The sequence below is a fragment of the Dunckerocampus dactyliophorus genome, chromosome 17 (genome assembly GCF_027744805.1).
Source record: "Dunckerocampus dactyliophorus isolate RoL2022-P2 chromosome 17, RoL_Ddac_1.1, whole genome shotgun sequence".
Lineage (NCBI taxonomy): Eukaryota > Metazoa > Chordata > Actinopteri > Syngnathiformes > Syngnathidae > Dunckerocampus > Dunckerocampus dactyliophorus.
The window spans coordinates 13758194-13778341 of NC_072835.1; the positions used below are offsets into that span (position 1 = coordinate 13758194).

The following is a 20148-nucleotide window of genomic DNA, read 5'->3' on the forward strand; positions in this document are numbered from 1 at the left end:
TAGTGTGTCAAACTTCCCCTTACATCTTGTAAAGCCTATTTTGTCCAGATGTTAACTGATGAGCAGTGTTGTCTGTTTTCTTAAAGTGTAGCTACGCCATCTACTGACAGAAATTGGCTTTACAGTGCAGCCCCAATGGAACCTTTCAGGGGAGCCTGTTCATTTCCATCATTCGTCTTTTTCGATCTAAACATGTAAAAAAAAAAAAAAAAGTGTTCCACCATTGGAAAATTTTATAACAATAAAGCCCAAACGTGTGGTTCTCGTGCAGAGTTATTATATGAACAATAGCCGAGAGAAATGAAGGGAAAGAAAAATCAGTAATTGCTGAAAAGGGTGTAAACTGAAGTCAGCTTGATGTTTGGTGTGATTTAATATGCATGTAGAAAATGGATTAGATTAATGTTGTGAAGGGCATGTTATGTGAAGAAAGGGAATATCTGTGCTCATTCATGATGACAATGACTTATGATTCATGGATATTTACTAAAATGAAATCCTTATCTAGGGTGTTAACAATAGTGCTCCATCCAGCTAATATCCTTTTTGAGGTCAGGTAACATAAGATGGTAATCAGCACCTATAGGGTCAGAGCATAATATAACGCGGGAAAATGTATTTATTATAGCCTAATATGCATGTATTATTATTATTTTGTAATAACCAGACTTATGTTTTTGTGGCATAAGAAATTACAAAGCTTTATTGCGAATAAGCATTGTCATGTTGGCTTGCTAGAACATTTAGGTGAAAAGTATATCAAGTTTTGACATCAACCTTACATCCAAAAACTTTATTGTTATCAAAACCAGTGTAGCTCCGTGTTGTGTTTGTTTTTTTATCCTGTCGTTTATTAGAGAGCAAGGTACTTCCGTGTTCACTGCAATGACGGACGACGTTACGCATGGACGGTGCCATTTTCAACCTAGGGGTAGACTTTTCCATTCATGTTAGAGCGAAACCGAAAACGAAAACATTGCAAAGTGGGAATACATTTCGAAACTAACAGAGAGCGGCGGAAATACAACAAAGTTATCTAAAGTTTAAAAAGAAGTCACAAAACGTCGTAATTGTGGTCGTGTGTTCTACAGTTTGTTACTTACCGAGCAAGCTACTTCCGGTTTCCGGTGACGAAATTCTTCCCTTCGCTAAGTATAGTGACTCAACTCACAATGCCACACATCAGTGATGGAAATTTCGGCTCTTTTGAGAGAGTCGGTTCTTTTGGCTCACTAAAAAGAGGCGTATCTTTCGGCTCCCAAGTGGCTCCTCAGATTTTGTTGTGTTAAATTCATTTCTAACTAAATTATTACTAACTTATGTGTATTGTGTAAAGTGAAATACTAATGTGACAAATACATGATATCAAATGTTTTTATTTAAATTGATTTAACACCTCGATTAACAGCTGTAAAAGTATATTGTAATATAATGTTATATTATGAAATACAAAAACAAAGACTCATCTCAGTAAAGGTCAAAATAGGTCAGATTTCTTCATGCAAATTTCTCACGAACAAGTCGTCTCTAAGAGCACAGTGTGGACACAGAGACGCCGCCACACATCTTGACCGATAACAATTCCTTTAACAGAAAAAAATACAAGGAAAAAACTAACCGGCTCGCACCGACGTGAACCGGCTCCAGTCGTTCATTTCAAAGAGCCAGTTCTTAAAGCCGTTTCGTTCGCGATCGATACATCACTACCACACTTTTCATTGTCATAGCACAGTTTTAATTGGTTCATCGTTGCCCACTTTTCCTTGAAGTTTCACTGGAGACTTGTAAATATTTTTTATCTAATCCTGCTAATTTAACTCACCAACAACAAAACCTATGGTTTTCATGCTTTGTTTGGAGGTAATAACACAATAATAATAATAATACGTGCAATCTGTTCATCCCCGAAGTGCTGAAGACTAAAGTATTATAAATGTTACGATGTCAATAGCCGGGAAACAGAATCAACACTTCAAAGACTCCAGTCAAGTAAGTGAATTCATCTGCATTTCTTCCATCTTTGATGTTTTATCTGTGTGGAGGACGATTCAAGCTAAAAGTGTGGCACTGCAAGCCTTAGGGCCTCACTTGGAACATCTTTCAACGCCAAATTGCGTGAAATAAAACCAACAGTGGGTCACTGAGATCGTATAAAAGAGGCATTTGCATCGCTTGTGTGCTTGCCTGTAGTAATGCTGCTGCTGCAAAAGATGGCCCCAAAAATGTGAACAGTATTAAACTCATCATCATCATGAGCTGCAAGAATAATCTTTTCTCTCCTGGGGCACAGTTTGGCCCTGGATGATGATGATAATAATAATACATATGGAGAAGCTATCTGCTGCCCCCAAGGGTTCACAGCGGGTATGCACTGGAAGAAAAGCCCTCTAATCGCATGTAGACACAACTTGCTATGAAAACATGTATATATTACAACAGATGACAATCCGCGTTGCTATTTAAGTCGTGAGAGATATAATTAAAACATCACCTGAGTGGAATAAGGCGAGAATAGCATGCAGAGGCTCACACATGGTTCTTTACGCACGGGACGCCCACTGTGCTGATACGTCCAAGCTGATTGGCTGATAAACACGGTGCTTCCTGTGCGCACACTTTGATTGGCTTCCCGCTCCTGTCGTTGGTTATGACGTTATGCCTAGTCCACACACATACACACAGACAAGCAGAGGCGGCTGTAACAGAGGGAAGACGTAATGGTTTGACTCTCTGTGCACTTGCGATGATTGTGACTCCTGCATTACTCTGCACATTCCTCAAACGGGAGGCGCAATGAAGGTAGGTGACCCTCCCCTATTGTCTAAAGACATGTGCAAGTTTTTTTTAGCTTTACACACCGTGCTGCAGCTTAACACCGGTATTAATACCTCAGTAATAATGGTTGATTATTGTGTTTACACGGGGTTATATAAGGAGACTTGCTGTTGGCTATTTTTGCTACTTGTCATCTCATCTACGATGGTTTATTTCGGGTCAATTAGTGTTTTTTAAGCCCATGGTGCATGCATGGCTCGTTGCAAGAGCAAACAAGAGGGTACAGTGTATTGTGCAGCCTTGCAACGACCCCCCCACCACCACCCCGCACCCCCCACTTGCAGAGTTCAGTGGACTAATAAAGCCGCTGCGGCCACCTTCCATTCATTGCCATGCTGTAATCCGCTCTAAAGAGATAGCTGAGGCGCGCACCGAATGGGGGGAGGGAGTGTGCATGATATTTGGGGAGACGCGAGGATCACCCTTCAGGTACAGACAGAGTGTGTTTGTGTAGTGTAGTGTAGTGTAGTGGAGAAGATGCAGGCTCCAGCTCACGATGAGGCAATGACGTCATAGTCTCACCATCAGCAATACATGCAAGGACATATTTATTACTTTGCGCCTATCTTACATGCATATGGAAATACAGTATATATCTCGATTCAGGTATCGAAATGTGCATTAAATTCCAAATTTATGGGAATTAAATCACATTAGATGCACCCGCAACATCAACACAAGAGCGAGCTGCAAAAGTATGCCTTTTCCAAGATAATAAAGCTCAGATTGGATGAGGAAAATGGTTATCTTTAATGAAATTATTACATTTTAATTCCTGCCGTATGAGTTTTGTGGTCAATTTAAACATCTAATAAGCAAATAATCCACAATTTTTATACATTATTGCAAATTAATTGTTTTATATTGTATCTAAACAATTATATGTGAAACTATCTTCAATCATCAAAAAGTCTGCTTTTACAAAGAATATAATTGTCAATTTAGGTTGATACTGTCAGAAAAGGATTGATTTAACCACACTGCCTGTTGATTTTTGTTAGTGGTTTTGTGGTTTGCAGTGGCGTAGCACCGCACTGCATCATACTCAGAGGCATTTCTAACATTTTGAAAGACATGAGTAGGATAACCCGGAAGTAAATTGGCAGAATTTAAGAATTATGAAGAAGAATTATGTCTTTGTCAAACACCTGGACGTAAAAATTGGTTGCTGTATAACACTGTAAAGTATTAAATCTTGAGTCTTTAAAGACAGATATCCCTCCGGTCTGGCGCCCCTGGTAGGCTGGCTAACTTCCGTTGTCTACCCTGAACTTGCAGCATTTTCTCTCACGTAGTTGTTTTTGGCATTTGCAGCATTTTCATTTGTTTTTGATCCTGCAGCGTTAGTGTGATGTCAGTCTTTTTAATTTGTAGTAATTTTCTGTTGCAAGTGTATTACAGTGTTTGTGTGTTTTTGGTTTTGGAACATTTCTATGTTCGGAGTTTTTGCTCTGTCACTGTAAATAACAGCTCTCAGTAATGTCAGACATGAAACACATAATAAACACAGCATGGTAACAGTGATAAGGATGTTTGCATGCACTTGCGACATGGCTGTCAGACCATGCAAATGTGCGTCGTCTGTTGTCTGTTTTATTAAGTAGGGGATTTGTTTGCTTCAATTGAATCCATGTGTGTAGACAAGGATTTGTGCGACAGCGTGCTGCTATAAGTCAAATGTGCAGTGCACAAGTTAGTAATGTGTGTCAAATCTCAAGTGTGAAGTCTGGAATAAATGCAGATAAGAAAGATTTGTTCCCGCATAATAAAGAGATTTAGGCGACCTGGGGCGGATTGAGCCTGGAGATTTTTTTGTGTGCGGAGAATAAAATAGACTGCTGCGAGGATTGCCCCATGCTACACACCAAAAACTATATGACAAGCATCAGCAGGATTCTCCCCTTATGGCTTGTCTTTGTCCTTTTCATAAGCGATCCAATATTCAGCTTTAATTTGACATTTGATTGAAGCGCAGCAGAAAAGCTGCTTTTCATTTTTTGCAGCCAGATTAATCACGTCCATTGTTGTGCTGACAGACATAATGTGCTCCTTTTGGGAAATGAAAGTTATAAGCGTCAAACCCTCACACCTGACAGTGGTAATCAACACAGTGTCACTGAATGCACCATGTATACACCTGTATGTACTATATACAACATTCATGTTATGAGGGAAGGACATTATCCATTGTATCCATTGACACTAGTGCAGCATTGAATTTGACCATTGTGTTTTTAACGTTAGAATTACGTTGTCATTTTAAAGCGTATAGCACACTTTTTGTATTATTAGAAATAGCTTTATACAAAATTAAGTGAACTTGAAACTGTTTAATAATTGTAATTTACAAAATAATTTAGTTATTTTCTTATTTTGTCTTGTAAATTTTTTTGTATTTGCTACAAAACTCAACCAAAGTCACATATAGCAGTACTTTAAATTGGATAATCTGATGAAAGAAAAAAAATCCATCCATCCATTTTCTATGCTGCTTCTCCTCACTAGGGTCCTAGCTGACTTTGGGCAACAGGCTTGGTACACCCTGGACTGGTCGCTAGCCAATGAAAGATTAAAAAAATAAGTCAAATCAAATAATAAAACCTGTTTAAAACAAGTATACAGTATGCCAAATAAACCGCTATAATAAAAAATCAACATTATTTTATATATTTAACAACATTTTAAAATCTTTTATCTTTTTTGTCTCAGTTATTCATATTTTTAATGCAAAATTAGGGTTGTTTGATTTTAGTTGGATACTAAATTATGTGAATTGAAATACTACTTAGTATGAAATTATGTGTGTGTACAACTGTGTGTCCAAAGTGTGGCCCAGGGGCCGTTTGCGGCACGCAGACAGTTTTTTATTCGCCCCTGTTACTAGAGGAAAAAAAGAACAAAAAGGTGTAGTGTAACACAAAAAAGTGGAAACACTAATAATGCGCTTTGGCACCTACAGTATAAGATGACCAGGCTTTTTGAAAAAAATAATTCATTAAAGACATAAAAGTGTCCCCTGCATCCTTTGATTTTTTTGGCCCTTGAGTAAGATTATGTACATAATGAAGTGATTATTTATGGGCCTTCAACTCCAATATGTAATAATGCAAAGGCTTTTAAACTTAAAATTGGCTTAGAAACATCCTTATGGCTGTCATTTCTATCACAGGGTGACACAGTGTTCCAAGAGCTGGAGTCAGGACTCAGTGTCTACCATATATTCATTTATTTGTGGCGGCCCGCCACAAATAAATAAAGGGTAGAGAGGGCGTCATGGTCAATTTAGCAAATTTGATGATGACATCTTCCGTCATCTACACAGTTAGAATGCAGCACTGTGAGAAACACTGGGCCTGCAGGGTGAGACCTTCCCGTGGGCCTGTTGCCACATATACAACCTTGTTCCTAAGATTACATAAGACGTCCCTAAGCAGGCAACTGAGGTCACGTCACATCACAGGGTGTTTGTGACCAGTCGGAGCTGCCCGGGAAGATGAGACGTTTGCAGGAGCGTGTGAATTCCATTGTCTAGTACAAAGAGAACTCATTGCATTGTTACCCGTGTACTTCTTCTATATGTCTGCTATTGAGTCACACCGGTAGACATTTTCTCTCTCCCCTGCGCCCGTCCCCCACCATCCTCCCCTCATCTATATGCTCCGTATCCTGCCATCTTTGCTTCAAACTTAACTACCCAATACACCGCAGGAATGCTTACATAAATCAAATCAAGCCGTAAAAATACGTACAAGATATATATGGTTCAGTGATGTACCCGTTTAAATGACAACCACAATAATAAAGACTATTAAATAATGCCGTAATAATCCATCCATCCATCTTCTATGCCGCTGATCCTAATTAGGGTCGCGGGTATGCTGGAGCCTATCCCAGCTGACTTCGGGCAAGAGGCGGGGTACACCCTGGACTGGTCGGCAGCCAATCACATATAGACAAACAACCATTAACACTCACATTCATACCTATGGACAACCCAAGCATGCACGGGCGGGACATGCAAACTCCACACAGAGATGCCCAACGGAGATTCAAACCCAGATCTTCCCGATCTCCTGACTGTGTGGCCAACATGCTAACCACAAGGCCACCGTGCGCCCCGCAAAAACAATCAATTATATTTAAAATTATTGTTTCATTTTTCTATAATTTTTTTCCCAGCCATTATCGTAATAAAGTTATGTTTGCGTTCCACAGGCGGGGGCCTCGTCCATGTGGGCATCATGCTGCGGGCTGTTGAACGAGGTGATGGGCACGGGCACGGTGCGGGCACAGCAGCCCGGCTTCGGGGCAGGGGCGGGGCCTTTCCGCTTCGCCCCCAGCGCGGGGTACTCCACGTACCCCCCCACCAGCTCAGGGAGCGCCGGACAGCTGTGCAAGGCCTGCGGGCTGGCCTTCTCCGTCTTCAGACGCAAGGTAAACCACGACATTCATTCTAGTAAGTTCCCATGCAAATGCGGAGTACACAGGAGTGATGTCAGGGATGACTAATATCAACACACTCACCCGCTAATCCATCTCGGTCAACATTTTGTCAGCTTTTATCAGAATTATGTAATCATTGCGTGCACCGAGCGGGTCGGGGGGGACTCTTTCACATGCTGCATTTAAGAAAACACTTACTGGGCCCCTAAATGCCCAAACAACAACATTAACCTGAATTATTATGCATTCAAATCTTTAAGTCTCCATTTTTAGGGTCACATTTTGGCCTTTACAAGGATAATCATGCTCACTTATGACTGATGTTTCATTGAACCAGTAGGAAGCAGATGTGGTATTTAGTACAGAGCAATTGTGGCATTAATGTGCATAAATGAGCCTTGTTAAGAGGTGTGCCTAATATTTGGACCATCCCATGTAGTTAAATACTGTAAGGCAAGAACTGCATCAATCAGTATGTTTGCTACTTATATGAACATGTATACTGCTGATAATGTTAAGTTCCCTCAATTCACACAACTTGCCTCCTGAATACTGTTTCATTATGTGTGTGTGTGTGTGTGTGTGTGTGTGTGTGTGTGTGTGTGTGTGTGTGTCAATTGCACAATGCAAGTACTATATTGAGTTTGAAAGTGGTGCTGTTGTTTTCTTTGTCTTACACCCTTTATACTTAATACAGAGCAGCAAAATTCATGTTGAAATGAAGATTTATTAAGGCCAGTTTCGCCCTGTTTTTGAACTTGTTCTTGCTGATCTATAGCACCGACTTTACCCTTTTTATCATCTCCTGTGCCGTCTGTCTTCCGTTGTAACTATGCCCACCTCCTTTAAAATGTCTCTACTGAGTTGAGTTCTTGACAGGCCGATGCATGCTTACCACATAGTTACATTTTTATGTTTAGATTTATACTAACTTATGTTTGAATGTATTGTTGTTCTATAAGAGAATACTGTATGTAGCGTACATATTGTAAGAGGTTGGTGCCCCATATTTTCCATATACCGCTGCCAGCAAACGTTTGACAGTTTTGCGCTTTTTTTAACCAATAAACCAGGCTGCAGGAGGAAATATGAATATTACTGTTAAAATATACTAGATTTCATGTTTTGCGATAAAAATGCTTGCAGTATCAGACAAGACGCGGTTCTTCTGCAGGTGGACTCCATGGTGATTGATAGTTCTGGGTCAAGTCACATTAGCATTTCTGTTTATCAGTACAAACAGCAGCTGCAATGAGCCCAGCACCACCATGGGGGCCGTTTTTAGGGATCAAAGTTTTCATGGATTCTATGTTATTCATGTGGAGACAGTTAAATATGCCAACACAAGTCAGACATGCAGACATCTAGTATTTAAAGACACTTGATTAATTATGATACTGGAACGCTTCGAGTGGTATTAAAAGGAATGAGTGATGACACGTCTCCGTCCTTCCTCGACAGCACATCTGCTGCGACTGCAAGAAGAGTTTCTGCGCCCTGTGCTCCGTCCTGCAGGAGGACCTGCGCTGCTGCGCCACCTGCCACCTCCTGCGCGGCACCGCCTTCCAGAGGCCGCGCCTCATGCAGCTGAGGGTCAAAGACCTGCGGCAGTACCTGCTGCTACGCAACATCCCTACGGACACGTGCAGGGAGAAGGAGGACCTGGTGGACCTGGTGCTCTGCCATCAGGGGACGAGGGAAACTCCCAGACCTGTAGTGGAAGAGGAAGAAGAGGAGGAGGATGAGGAGGAAGACGAAGAGGGGGATGGAGACACGCACGAGGGGGAGGAGGAAGATGACACAGACAGTCTCCACTCACATGGCGCCTCGCCCCCCTCCCCCACTCGCTCCGCCTCGGAACAGTCGGTCGTCTCCGCCTCTCAGGGAGTCGTGCTCAGCCCAAGTGACAGCTCAGGGACCCCCAGCCAGGTTGGTGCACACACACACCCTTACACCTTACAGGACTGTGCAAAAGTCTCGCACAATCATTAGATGTGTTGTTTTTGCTATGACATAAGTCAGTCTATAGCGCGTGCTCTAGGTCTATAATTACTGCAGTGCCAAAAAAAACCTCCTGATGTAGTTTTTTTAAGATGGCAGTAGGTGTGTTTGAAGTATCACGACTGCTCAGGAGCACTCCAGCAGTTTTATCTACGTCTACCTCTGCATGCGCTTTAAAATGGATGTTACCACTCAGCTGTAACTCCTGCGTGTTGTTGTTTACAAAGCACTCAGCAGCGGTACTCGTGCTGGCTGAACAGTTTACTCCTTACCACTGTTACAACACTGGTTCTGTTGCTGCTGTGTTGTGCAACACGCTTGTTAATACATGATTGTGTAGCGAAAGAGAGATACATTTTTCTTTGCACGTTCTCATGCACTCCAACTGATTGTTAAAGGAAAACTGCACTTTTTAGGGGGCATGTTACCCATCATCCACAATCCTTACGTGAAACATAACCACGCGTGTCTTTCTCTTTTCTGTGCGTTCTAAAGAGAGAAAAACAGATAGCATGAAGTCATGGGACACACCTACTTCAACTATAAAGCTCTCTAAAAAACCTCAACATTTTATGGTTTTATATACATGCTGCGACCATACAGTCACAGGTACATTCATTCTTACAGTATTTTGATCATTTTAAACATTACCGGAACTTCTTTCTTGGGCGCATTGATTTCACATAGCCCATAGATAGGAACTAGTGCTACTACTCAACAACAGCAGCGTGTCGTGTCGTGAGAGCCGCCGCCGACAACTACTTTTGGACAAATGAGGAGGAGAAATGGAGTGATTCTGCTGCACTGAGTGGCATACGTTGTGTCCATCGATGGAAAGGCTTCGTGTGTATGGCGAGGAGGACATTGCTCCAACAGATGGCATCACAACAAACAAAGAACTGTTTTTTTTTCCACCTACCCAAAATCAACTGGAAAAGACACCCCGGACCAGCTGGACCAGATGGACAACTGTCCATCGAATAAGTCAGCACGATATTGATTGTGACACATGGAGCCCATAGCACATGATATCACAGCACAGTCCATCTCGCCGTGTATAAACAAAACATGGAATGCTTTCCTAGTCAGTACAGATTGGTGTCCTGTCGCATCGCCAGATAAAATAGCTCTTCGTGTTAGCTGCTACAACAACAATGTTGCTGTAGTTTGGTTTATAAACAGGTGAGCTATGTGAATAGAATATTGTTTGCATTTTTTGGAGGGTTTTTAGGGTTTTATAGACCAAATAGGTGTGTCCCGTTATGCTAGCTGTTTTTAGCTGTGTTCCGCTCTTTAGAACGCGGAGAAAAGAGAGACACGTGGTGGTCATTTTTCACATAAGGATTGTGGATGATGGGCCAAATTCCCCCAAAAATGTGCAGTTTTCCTTTAAAGTTAAAAAAAGAAACTACTATATAGAATGAGCTCAAACAACATCTCTCCAATTACGCCCCAGGTATGATAAGAGAATTTACACTAGTTAGAATTGAATAAGTTACAAAATAAAATACATACTATTAAGAATGGGCATTTCTCTACATTTTCTTGATCGTCTGAGGGAAAATGAACAATTCGATTCATCGACTCCATGTTCCATTTTTGTAGTATTTGAAATTGGGTGTGAGAATCTCTCTCTGAATGTCCTTAACCCCTATTTTAAAGCCAGAAACATGAATTTTAGGAAATAGGCTGATTGTTAAGGATTGTTAAGCCCGCCCCTGTGCAAGATTTGGCCAAAAACAATGTAAAGTAGCAGAAATCTGCCTTTTCAAACTAATTATTTGCATTGCTGAAGCCTGGATATTGTCCTTCAGTTTGCTATTTTTGGCTTTTGCACAATCAGTATCATTACAATTTGGGAGATTTACCACATGGCGGTCCTCTTTTGGTCTCTTTGCTTATACAAACAATGATGTGAATGTTTCCCTCTTATTCTCTATTGACTATGACAAGGCTGAGCTCAACAACACTGCTGCGGTAGTCATGTGACAGCTGCAAGCAGCACCATTTACTCTCTGACTCTGTGTGTGTCTGTGTGTGTGTGTGTGTGTGTATGCGCCTGTGTGTGTGCGTGCAGACCAGCCAGCCATGCAGCTTAAGCCCTTTGCCTTTTTTAGGTCGCTTACATAGGCTGAGTCAGTTACGTAAGGCAGGTTGAGAACTCCCCACAGCAATGCAGCTGACAGCAAAGGCTACTTCCTGTGTGCTTGCTATCATGCTTCTTCTTCTCTTGTTTAGAGACTGTAGAGTGTAGCATTGCCCAAATGTAGGTCGTCGTAGAGGCCAGAATATGCAGCATTATAGGAAAATAATACCATGCTAAATCCAATTAGTTGGATGAATTAATTCAATTATCCAAGTGTATGCATTAGAATGTACTCCCCGGACACATTATTGGATACGTTTGCACGGCCCAATACAACAGCAGAAATTCTGCCCGTGGTGCTGACACAAATAGTAATGCAATGTTTATCAGTAATACTGTAAATAATAATATTATTGTGTGATAACGTGACCCCCTCATGTAGCTAAATAATAGATAAAGTAATATTACTAATGATAATTTAATCATCCAAAAAATAAATGGTAACGCTTTGGTTTATGTTGCACACGCAAAACAATTTACATGGCAGTACATCACTTGCACAATACAAAATGTCGGAAAAGGAGTAGGATTTAACCCTACCCCTTCTCTGTTTATTACTGGTAGTTGGTCACCTCCTGTGTTTAACACGTACCTGTTTACCAATGTCTTTTAATGGTAAATGAATACAGAATACATTCAATATAAAAAAATATATATTTAAAAAATAAAAACTTATTTCTATAAAAAAAAAATTGTGGAAAAAATAACAATACAGCAATACTTTTTACTGGTCAACGTAATACATGTGGTGTAGAACCACACTCCTACATCCTACACTTGTTGCTAGGCAGACTTTGTGGAGCACAATCATTCCAGTGATAAAGTTCATGGCTTTACTTTTTTTTTTTTTTTTTTTTTACATTCAATTCTTGTGTTCTAATTGTGTTTTTAATTCTTATTCACGTACCCCCTACGGCAACCTGCGTACCCCACGTTGGGAAACTAGGTCTTAGCATATCTACATGTGTTGCTTTACAAAATATCTAAATGGCCTGAGAGCCATTTGTGCTCTTACATTTATTCCTGTATGAATTCCATGGGCATATCCTTCTTCAGGAAAAGTCTTCTTGCTTTCTTTTTAGTTTTAAAAGTCACTTAGCTGTGACTCTCACTCTCTGTAGAAGGACAGCAGCAACAATGCATGACGCCACCCAACCAGGTCTATGAAGGATTGTGCACTTAAAGCAGTGGTCCCCAACTATTTTGACTCACGGACGGGCTTGTGTTACCACAAGGTTCGTACATTGTAGCGATCTAATTTATCTTACGTCTGGAGTTTTTCCAGAGAGATTATTACATCGCTGTTTGACGTGTGTGGCAGTGTGCTAGCATGAATTCACTTGAGACAAATGTGCACATTAGCACTCAATAAGTCATCAAAACTTACCTTTATGCTGTTTGACATGTGTGGCAGTGTGCTAGCATGAATTCACTTGAGACAAATGTGCACTTTAGCACTCAATAAGTCATCAAAACTTACCTTTATGCATTCCCACATAGTATCAGCATTTGAGACCGAATATGAGGTGAAAGAAAAATGGTAAAAATACAGTAGTAGTCTATCTGTGTGGCGAGAGAAAGTTAGCACACTCACAATGGACATGCGTCAAGTGAGACAGATGTAACAGAAAGAATCCGGCCACTTTTCAAAATAAAACACCATGGAAATTATTTTTTCTTTCTGTGCGGCCCGGGGGTTGGGGATCACTGACTTGGAGGGTACATCCGGCTCACGCAGCCTCATCTCAGGTTTCTGCCATGTATTTGATCAGGAAATGTGTGTGATTTGTACTGAAGAAAATGCTTAAAATGATTGCAATCATCCAGAGAATACATTCATAACAGTTCAAAGGACAAATGTAAACATTTATTGCATGTTATCATTATTCATTTCTTATTTTCCATGAGAGCCTCGCTTACCTCCCGTGACCTGAATCATCCGCTGAATCATACATGTGCATTCTGCCACTTGTTGCTAAGCAGAATTTGTGGAGCACAGTCATACGTGCCCTGTGGTGCAAATGGAAAACATGTAAAGACTGAAGAAAAGTGGATGTCATTTGGTTGTGCAGATACTGTATACCAGGGGTCTCAAACTCGCGGCCCGCGGGCCATTTGTGGCCCGCCAAGTCACATTTTGCAGCCCGCGATTTGACAGGAAAGACTACTGTAAATGCGGCCCGCAAGGTCTAAGTTAAGCCAATGATGCTCACAGGGTGAAAGCACAACCTACCACGGAACTAAGAGTGTGTCACATGGAGACATGGGGGTCACTAAACAGAACACTGCCTACAAGAAATGTAACGTTCACTGCCGATAACAATAACGATAAAATCTATAATATAGATATTATCGTTATCGTTATCATGAGCCTTACGCCGCATACTTGATGAGGCCCAGCTTCACTCAGACTCTTCCTCCGGTGGCCCCCGGGTAAACTGAGTTTGAGACCCCTGCTGTATACCTAATGTGTCAGTCAGGAAATCTAGAAGATGCGGGTTCGAATCTCCGTTGGGCGTCTCTGTGTGGAGTTTGCGTGTTAATTAGCGACTCTAAATTGTCCATAGGTATGAATGTGAGTGTGAATGGTTGTTTGTCTACATGTGCCCTGCGATTGGCAAGCGGCGTAAAAAATAGATGGATGGATAACCGCGTGATGTCTGGGCGAGGACCCATGTCTGGCACCACGACGCCAATGAATGCATTATTAACACACTGGAGGAAGATGGAGGAGGAATGTGCTGAGAGACCAAGATAGACTGCACACACACACACACACACATACACACACTCACACTTAAACATCATTTTTAATCAAGCATTTCAACAATAAACTTCCACTTTACTATTCACTCATTTAGTCTCCTTTCATCCGGCGAATTCCTGACCTCCACCTTGAAAGAGACTCATTATCAAGCACGAGTGAAGTGTTTCAATCTTTTTTTTTTGTACGACATATCTGAGCCAATGTGAAATCAGTTTTGCGACACTGAATGTCATGTTGAGCTGGAAGGAAATGGTAATAATTGTTTGATAGAGTCAAGGAAATACACTGAAAGGGTTTTGTAGTCAAGCCATGCTGTTGACGGGTTCTTTGTCTTGGTTTTACTTCCTTCAGAGTGCTTTTGTTGATCAGCAGTTGGTCTTTTCAGCCGTCGCTCTTTCCCCACTTTGTGTTCCTCGGGCATGAGGTTGTTCTTTCGTTTTTTTCGTTCGTCCTTGAGGATGGGGTTGAATTTGGCAACCCTGTCAGGCCCAGCAGTCGTCCAGTTTCTTGGCCTGTTTATGGCTTTAGCTGTTTCTTCTGGTGTAGCATCTCGCCATTCTTCTTCCATTACCTCTGCATTGGTGTTTTCTTGTTCTTGTATCCAGTCTGGCATCATCATGGTGGGACTTGTTCTTCTTTCATTTTTTTTTTACTCCAGAAAGTTTCTGTCTTCTTAATCGGGGGAGGTTCTAGGACAGTGGTATTGTCTTTCCTGGCCCCCTGTACAGTTTTTTTTTGCATTTTGTTTAGCTTAAAGAAGTTGGCTCATTTATTGTACCTCCTTAGATCGCTGAGATTTGGCCTGGATTTGCTGTTTCAGAGATTCTTTAGCTTTGGGCATGTCTGATTTTTCTTGGATTTCATTGTCATTTGCTTCCATTGATGTTCCTTGTTATGAGGGAGATGGCTTGATTGGCCTGTTTGATTGTCATGTTGGCTTTAGCAGTTGTTCTTGACCCTGGGGGCTGCATGCCTATCTTTTAGCGACCACGTCCCACTTTTGATTAATGGCCTCCTTCATTTGCATCACTATATTCTATTACGGATGTGTCCAAAGTGCGGCCCGGGGGCTGTTTGCGGCCGGCGGCTGATTTTTTATTGGCCCACGGCGCATTCTAAAAATAACATTTAACATGAAAATTTTTTTAAAAATCCCAATAATAAAAAATGTGCAGTAATTTTACAATAAAATATAAAGAGAAAATATTTTTTACAGGAATAACGGTGTAAAAAAAAAGAATCTTAGTGGCATGAAGGTGAAATATTAAAGAAAACAGGTTTTATTTTAAGGTCGTAATGTTATGAGAAACAAAACAAATTAAAGTTGTCATTAGGTTGGGGAAAAAATGTCCCATTATGGGAATAAAGTGAAAGTATTATCGGAATGAACTATTACGAGAAGTAAATATGCAAAGATTATTTGAAAAGAAGTTGACATATTTGTAAAATTTAAAAAAAAACAGCAGAAATTTAAAAAAAAAGTTCATACTAATAATACGCGTTTTCACTTATAGCACAAAGCTGAGATGCATTTTTTTCTTGAAATATGTATAACTTCATAGCATATCTACAGTAGATGTGTTGCTTTGCAAAATAGCAAATCGTCCCTTGCATCCTTTCGTTTTTAAGCATTTGGCCCTCGGTGCAAAAAGTTTGGACACCCCTGTTCTATTATATCCAAGTATTCAAAACAGATAAAACATTTTGTCAGTTCTTAGCTTTTATGATCCTTGCAGTTATTGCATCAGTAAATAGCGGCCAATTGTTCCTTAATGCAGCTTTAATGTTGTCTGTTGCAGGAGCACGAAGACACGCCCACAGCCTCCCTCCTCAATCTTGACCACACTGAAAATATCATCGAGGTATCAAGTTTTTTTTTTTCATTTATATCATTTCCACATATTTACACCCCAAGCAGACCATAATTCCATTTCCTGTACCACCCTGGCAGGTCAGCCCGGCGACGCAGAGGAGAATCCGGGCCTCGCTGTCCGACCTGGACAACGAGGACGCCATTGAGAACCTGTCGGTGCGTCAGCTCAAGGAGATTCTCGCCAGGAACTTTGTCAACTACTCTGGCTGCTGCGAGAAGTGGGAGCTGCTCGAGCGAGTCCATCGACTCTACAGAGAGAACGAGCAGAACAGGAAGTCCAGTAGGCAGCCATTTTCGATTTTAATATTATAATATTATGTTGACATTTAATATGATGTGACAAATTTTGTTTTTCCCCTTTCCCTAGTGGAAAATGTGAGCATTACTGCAGGTAAATACTTTTTTATCACAATTCCCAAACATCACTATACTGTAGTACAGTACAGTACAGTACTATGCACCCTGTATATCGAATACAAAGCACTGATTCAAGTAAACATGAATATTACTAATAATGGCACACACGTTATTGTGCCTCATATTCTGCCTAGCAACAAGCGGCCACGCTGATTTGTACTTTTGTTTTAGTTGTGAAATTTTACAATGAATCATAAATTATTTTATTTCTGTGCTATTTACATGTTTTCCATAAGAGGTGTGAATTTAGTGTACACCATTGAATATGCAGCACAGTGCATCCCCCGCATATCAGCAATTCAGCATTTGTGATAAAAAAAAATGTTTTTTAAATTATTATTGAAATGTTTTCCTTCAAAAATCCGTTTATCCGTAGAAAAAAAACGCTGCCGCCTTGTTGACCCACCCTGTTCTGCCTCGGATTGGCTCTAACCTGAAGACAGTCGGCGTTTACAGTGACCAATCAGAAAGGAAGGGTTGGTGCGAGGCTGTCTACCCAAGAGTGCCAATCCCCAGAGTGCCAAAGCTCAGCAACTCCGCACGCGTAGAAAGCACAGGGAGTGAGCGCTCACGTGGGGAGTGACCACACGCGAGAAGGGAGTGGCAACAAGAGGTTATTTAAATACTGCGAGCGTGAGGAGAGTGGTCTTTATGCGCGCTGATTATGTTTTTTATGAATTTTGGCATTAGTTTGACACCGTAGAAATACCAAAGCATCTGACGCGGCGAATGGCATCTTTTGGAAATGTGAACAAGCTTACTCCGTCTCCTTGAGTGTTCGAGCAAAAGCCTTCCATACAATGAATGGGCATGATGTAAAAATATAGAACAGAAATTCAACCAAAACTGGACTACAGCAATAAAGGAAGCATTGTAGTGTTTGGGGACTTCCATGTGAGAGGGTTCTCAAAGTGAGGGTTCTCACTTCCTCCTTCTTCTCCAGGCCTCTTCTGCTACTTCCACTGCAAAAACGGTAAAAATTCAACAGTTCAACAATTACAGCGGTCACTTTTATCGCAAATGTTGATCCGATATTGGAGGAGAACGTCAATATCAATCTAGCAGGAGGGTTTGGAGGGGGAGGAGCGAGCCGGCATAGCGTAGGGTGCGGCCGGTTTATTGATATGGGTTTACAGCAGGTCATAACTCGCTAAAAGGTATTAAATCAATCACATTTTGACAGACGTGGAAGCGTTCATCTCTCTAATATGAAGTCAAAATGCTCCTGCTTGTTCAGACTTACAAATGTGATCTTGTTTGCTGCTTCCCTCGATTTTTAAACCCCGCCCTTTCTCGTTTATCTACCAAGTGGTCGCATATCCTCCACCTGTGTGCAACAGTGGAGATGGAGGTAAGATGTTGTTTGGTTCTTTTATCATTTCCACCTCCATCTCATACTGTCTTATTCAGCATATCTGGTGTCTCTCATCATGTCGCTTCACTGGAGAATGCCTCTTAGCCTCTTACGTGTCCATTACGAGCGTTTGTGTCCTGATAGCGGCATCGTGTGTCCATCGTTGCTCCTGTTAAAGGGCCGGTTTGCTTATCATGTGCGTCTTTGCAGACGGCGTGAAAGCTCAGCTGTCCTCCGACGACAACCTGTGTCGCATCTGCATGGACGCCATCATCGACTGCGTGCTGCTGGAGTGCGGTCACATGGTGACGTGCACCAAATGCGGCAAGAGGATGAACGAGTGCCCCATCTGCAGGCAGTATGTGGTGCGGGCCGTGCACGTCTTCAAGTCCTAAAACTGTGAGTCAGGTGACGCCCACGTGGGACTGTAGCGGGACGCTCTTTCTCTCTGGTCTCCACACCTTCTACTCTGTCGTGTTCCAGCTTTTCGAGATTTTACGCCCACTTGAAGTGGATCAAGTGGACAAGCAGTGTGATGGCAGGGTTTAGAGTCAACACGGTTTACACACTCATGACTCCTACTGTCAGTCGACTATAATATGTGCAATATCATCAAAAAGAAGACTTATATTGTTTTTTTAAGTATAGAAAATGTCCATTCATTCTCATTTTAGCAGAAGGGTGTAAAGATGCCAAATAACACGCCTACACACAGCCCATTTTTTTGCTTTAGCATCTCATAACCAGCAAGCTTTGGTGCGTTTATGTTGTCATTGAGGACCATAGGAAACAGTTTATAATAAGGGTGCAAAAATGGCTCATTTCTAAAGGAAGTCTGGCACACATCATCACTGGAATGAAATCTACGGAAGCCCGTTTCCGCCACTGAAAGAAAAAAAATCTCCCAATTTAAGTCATAATTATGAGATAAAAAGCCAAAATTATGAGATAATGGATTTATAATTATGAGACTAAAAAGTCGAAAATTACAAGATAAAGTCAGAATTATGAGATAGGCAAGTCGACATAATGAGCTACAAACTGCACCTGTGCCGAGTGCCATGTGACGAAAGCTTCAGTGAAGAAGGTGGCACATGCGCAGTTTGTGTCTCATAATTACGACTTTTTATCTCATCATTTAGAGAGAAGAGAATAAAGCTGGATTTTTTTCCACAAAAAATAAATATATATAATATATATAATATCATATTACAATTAAATCATACACATTTTTCATTTTAACGCAAATAGGCTTGTAATATTATGCATATATTCTCCCAAAAAATTATATATTTCTTTCTTGTAATATGTTTTCTTTTTGCCAAAAAAAACACTACTTTGTCTTGTTGTTTTGGTAAAGTCCAACATTATTCTCTTGGTCGTGTTATTTTATTTTCAGTGTGTTCCTAGTAACAATAAGAAGACACCACAGAAAACCATCTACTTTTTCTGCAAATTCGTTTTTTTAATCCACAAAAAAAAAAACAACCTAAAAAGCTCAGGTTAAAAATGCTAAAACATTGCCTGTTTCGTTAATAAAGGTGAACACTTTGACCCTGGAACGGACTAATCCTATTCCTATGATTTTCCAATGGTAAAATATTGGATTGCATTTTGTAGCATCAGATTGTGTTTGACCTGAAAAGGTTCCACTGAAGTAATGTACTAAAAAAGGTTAGTGACAATAGACAAGCTTTATGGTTGTTGGTAAAAATCACTTCTTTTTTTTTTTTATACAAACTGTGGTCATAAATACCTTTTGTATGAGTGGTACCCTTATTTGAGAAGGTCATAGCAATCAATGGATGTTTCCTCTTTCATTTAGGATGAATAAAATACCAACCAAGCACCAAGCAATAGCGTCAATTTACGTGAGACAGTGAGAGTTATGCAAAGGAAGCAACCTCATCCACTGTAATCATTCGTGTGGATCACATGTAAGTGTAATGCATAGATAGCTTCTATTGTTGATGAAATATATGTCTATTTTTCCATGCACTACAGCAGGGAGGCTGAAAGGTTTACGAACAGAATGTATCGCTGCTGGGTTTTTTCCTCATTTAAACATTAAATATCTTCATGGTCTCGGTTGGTTTATGTCTGTTTTTTTGTTTTTTTATTTGAATGCTGCAGTCATTTCCTAATGAAAGATGTCATTCATGGGCAGCTACAGTCTTAGCAGAACAACAGAGGAGGTTCATCGTGAGCACTCATTATCCTGGATCTTTATATTTTGGAATGTTGGACCTTTTTATTTTGGTAAACAAACAAAAAGATTTATTAGAGTCAATAAAATTCAGTACAACAAAAGC

At 40.8% G+C, this 20148-nt stretch overlaps 1 protein-coding gene across 2 annotated transcripts; it reads left to right on the plus strand.

Moving 5' to 3' along the window:
- Positions 1–2676: 2676 nt before the first annotated feature.
- On the plus strand, positions 2677–20146 carry rnf34b (ring finger protein 34b). Of its 2 annotated transcripts, XM_054757106.1 has the most exons (8): positions 2677–2799; positions 7051–7269; positions 8740–9207; positions 15992–16054; positions 16144–16345; positions 16433–16456; positions 17792–17833; positions 18047–20146. In XM_054757106.1, exons 1-8 carry the CDS (start codon positions 2794–2796, stop codon positions 18229–18231), a joined length of 1209 nt encoding a protein of 402 aa, XP_054613081.1. In that variant the 5' UTR covers positions 2677–2793; the 3' UTR covers positions 18232–20146. The 2 variants fall into 2 exon arrangements, with proteins under 2 accessions (XP_054613081.1, XP_054613082.1); XM_054757107.1 differs by lacking the exon at positions 17792–17833.
- Positions 20147–20148: the final 2 nt, after the last annotated feature.

What these genes read in the sequence shown, in the direction of transcription:
- rnf34b (XM_054757106.1), top strand. An exon ending in AAATGTGAGCATTACTGCAG is followed by an intron (nt 16,457 to 17,791) that starts GTAAATACTTTT and finishes TTATCTACCAAG; the next exon opens with TGGTCGCATATCCTCCACCT. An exon ending in GTGCAACAGTGGAGATGGAG is followed by an intron (nt 17,834 to 18,046) that starts GTAAGATGTTGT and finishes GCGTCTTTGCAG; the next exon opens with ACGGCGTGAAAGCTCAGCTG.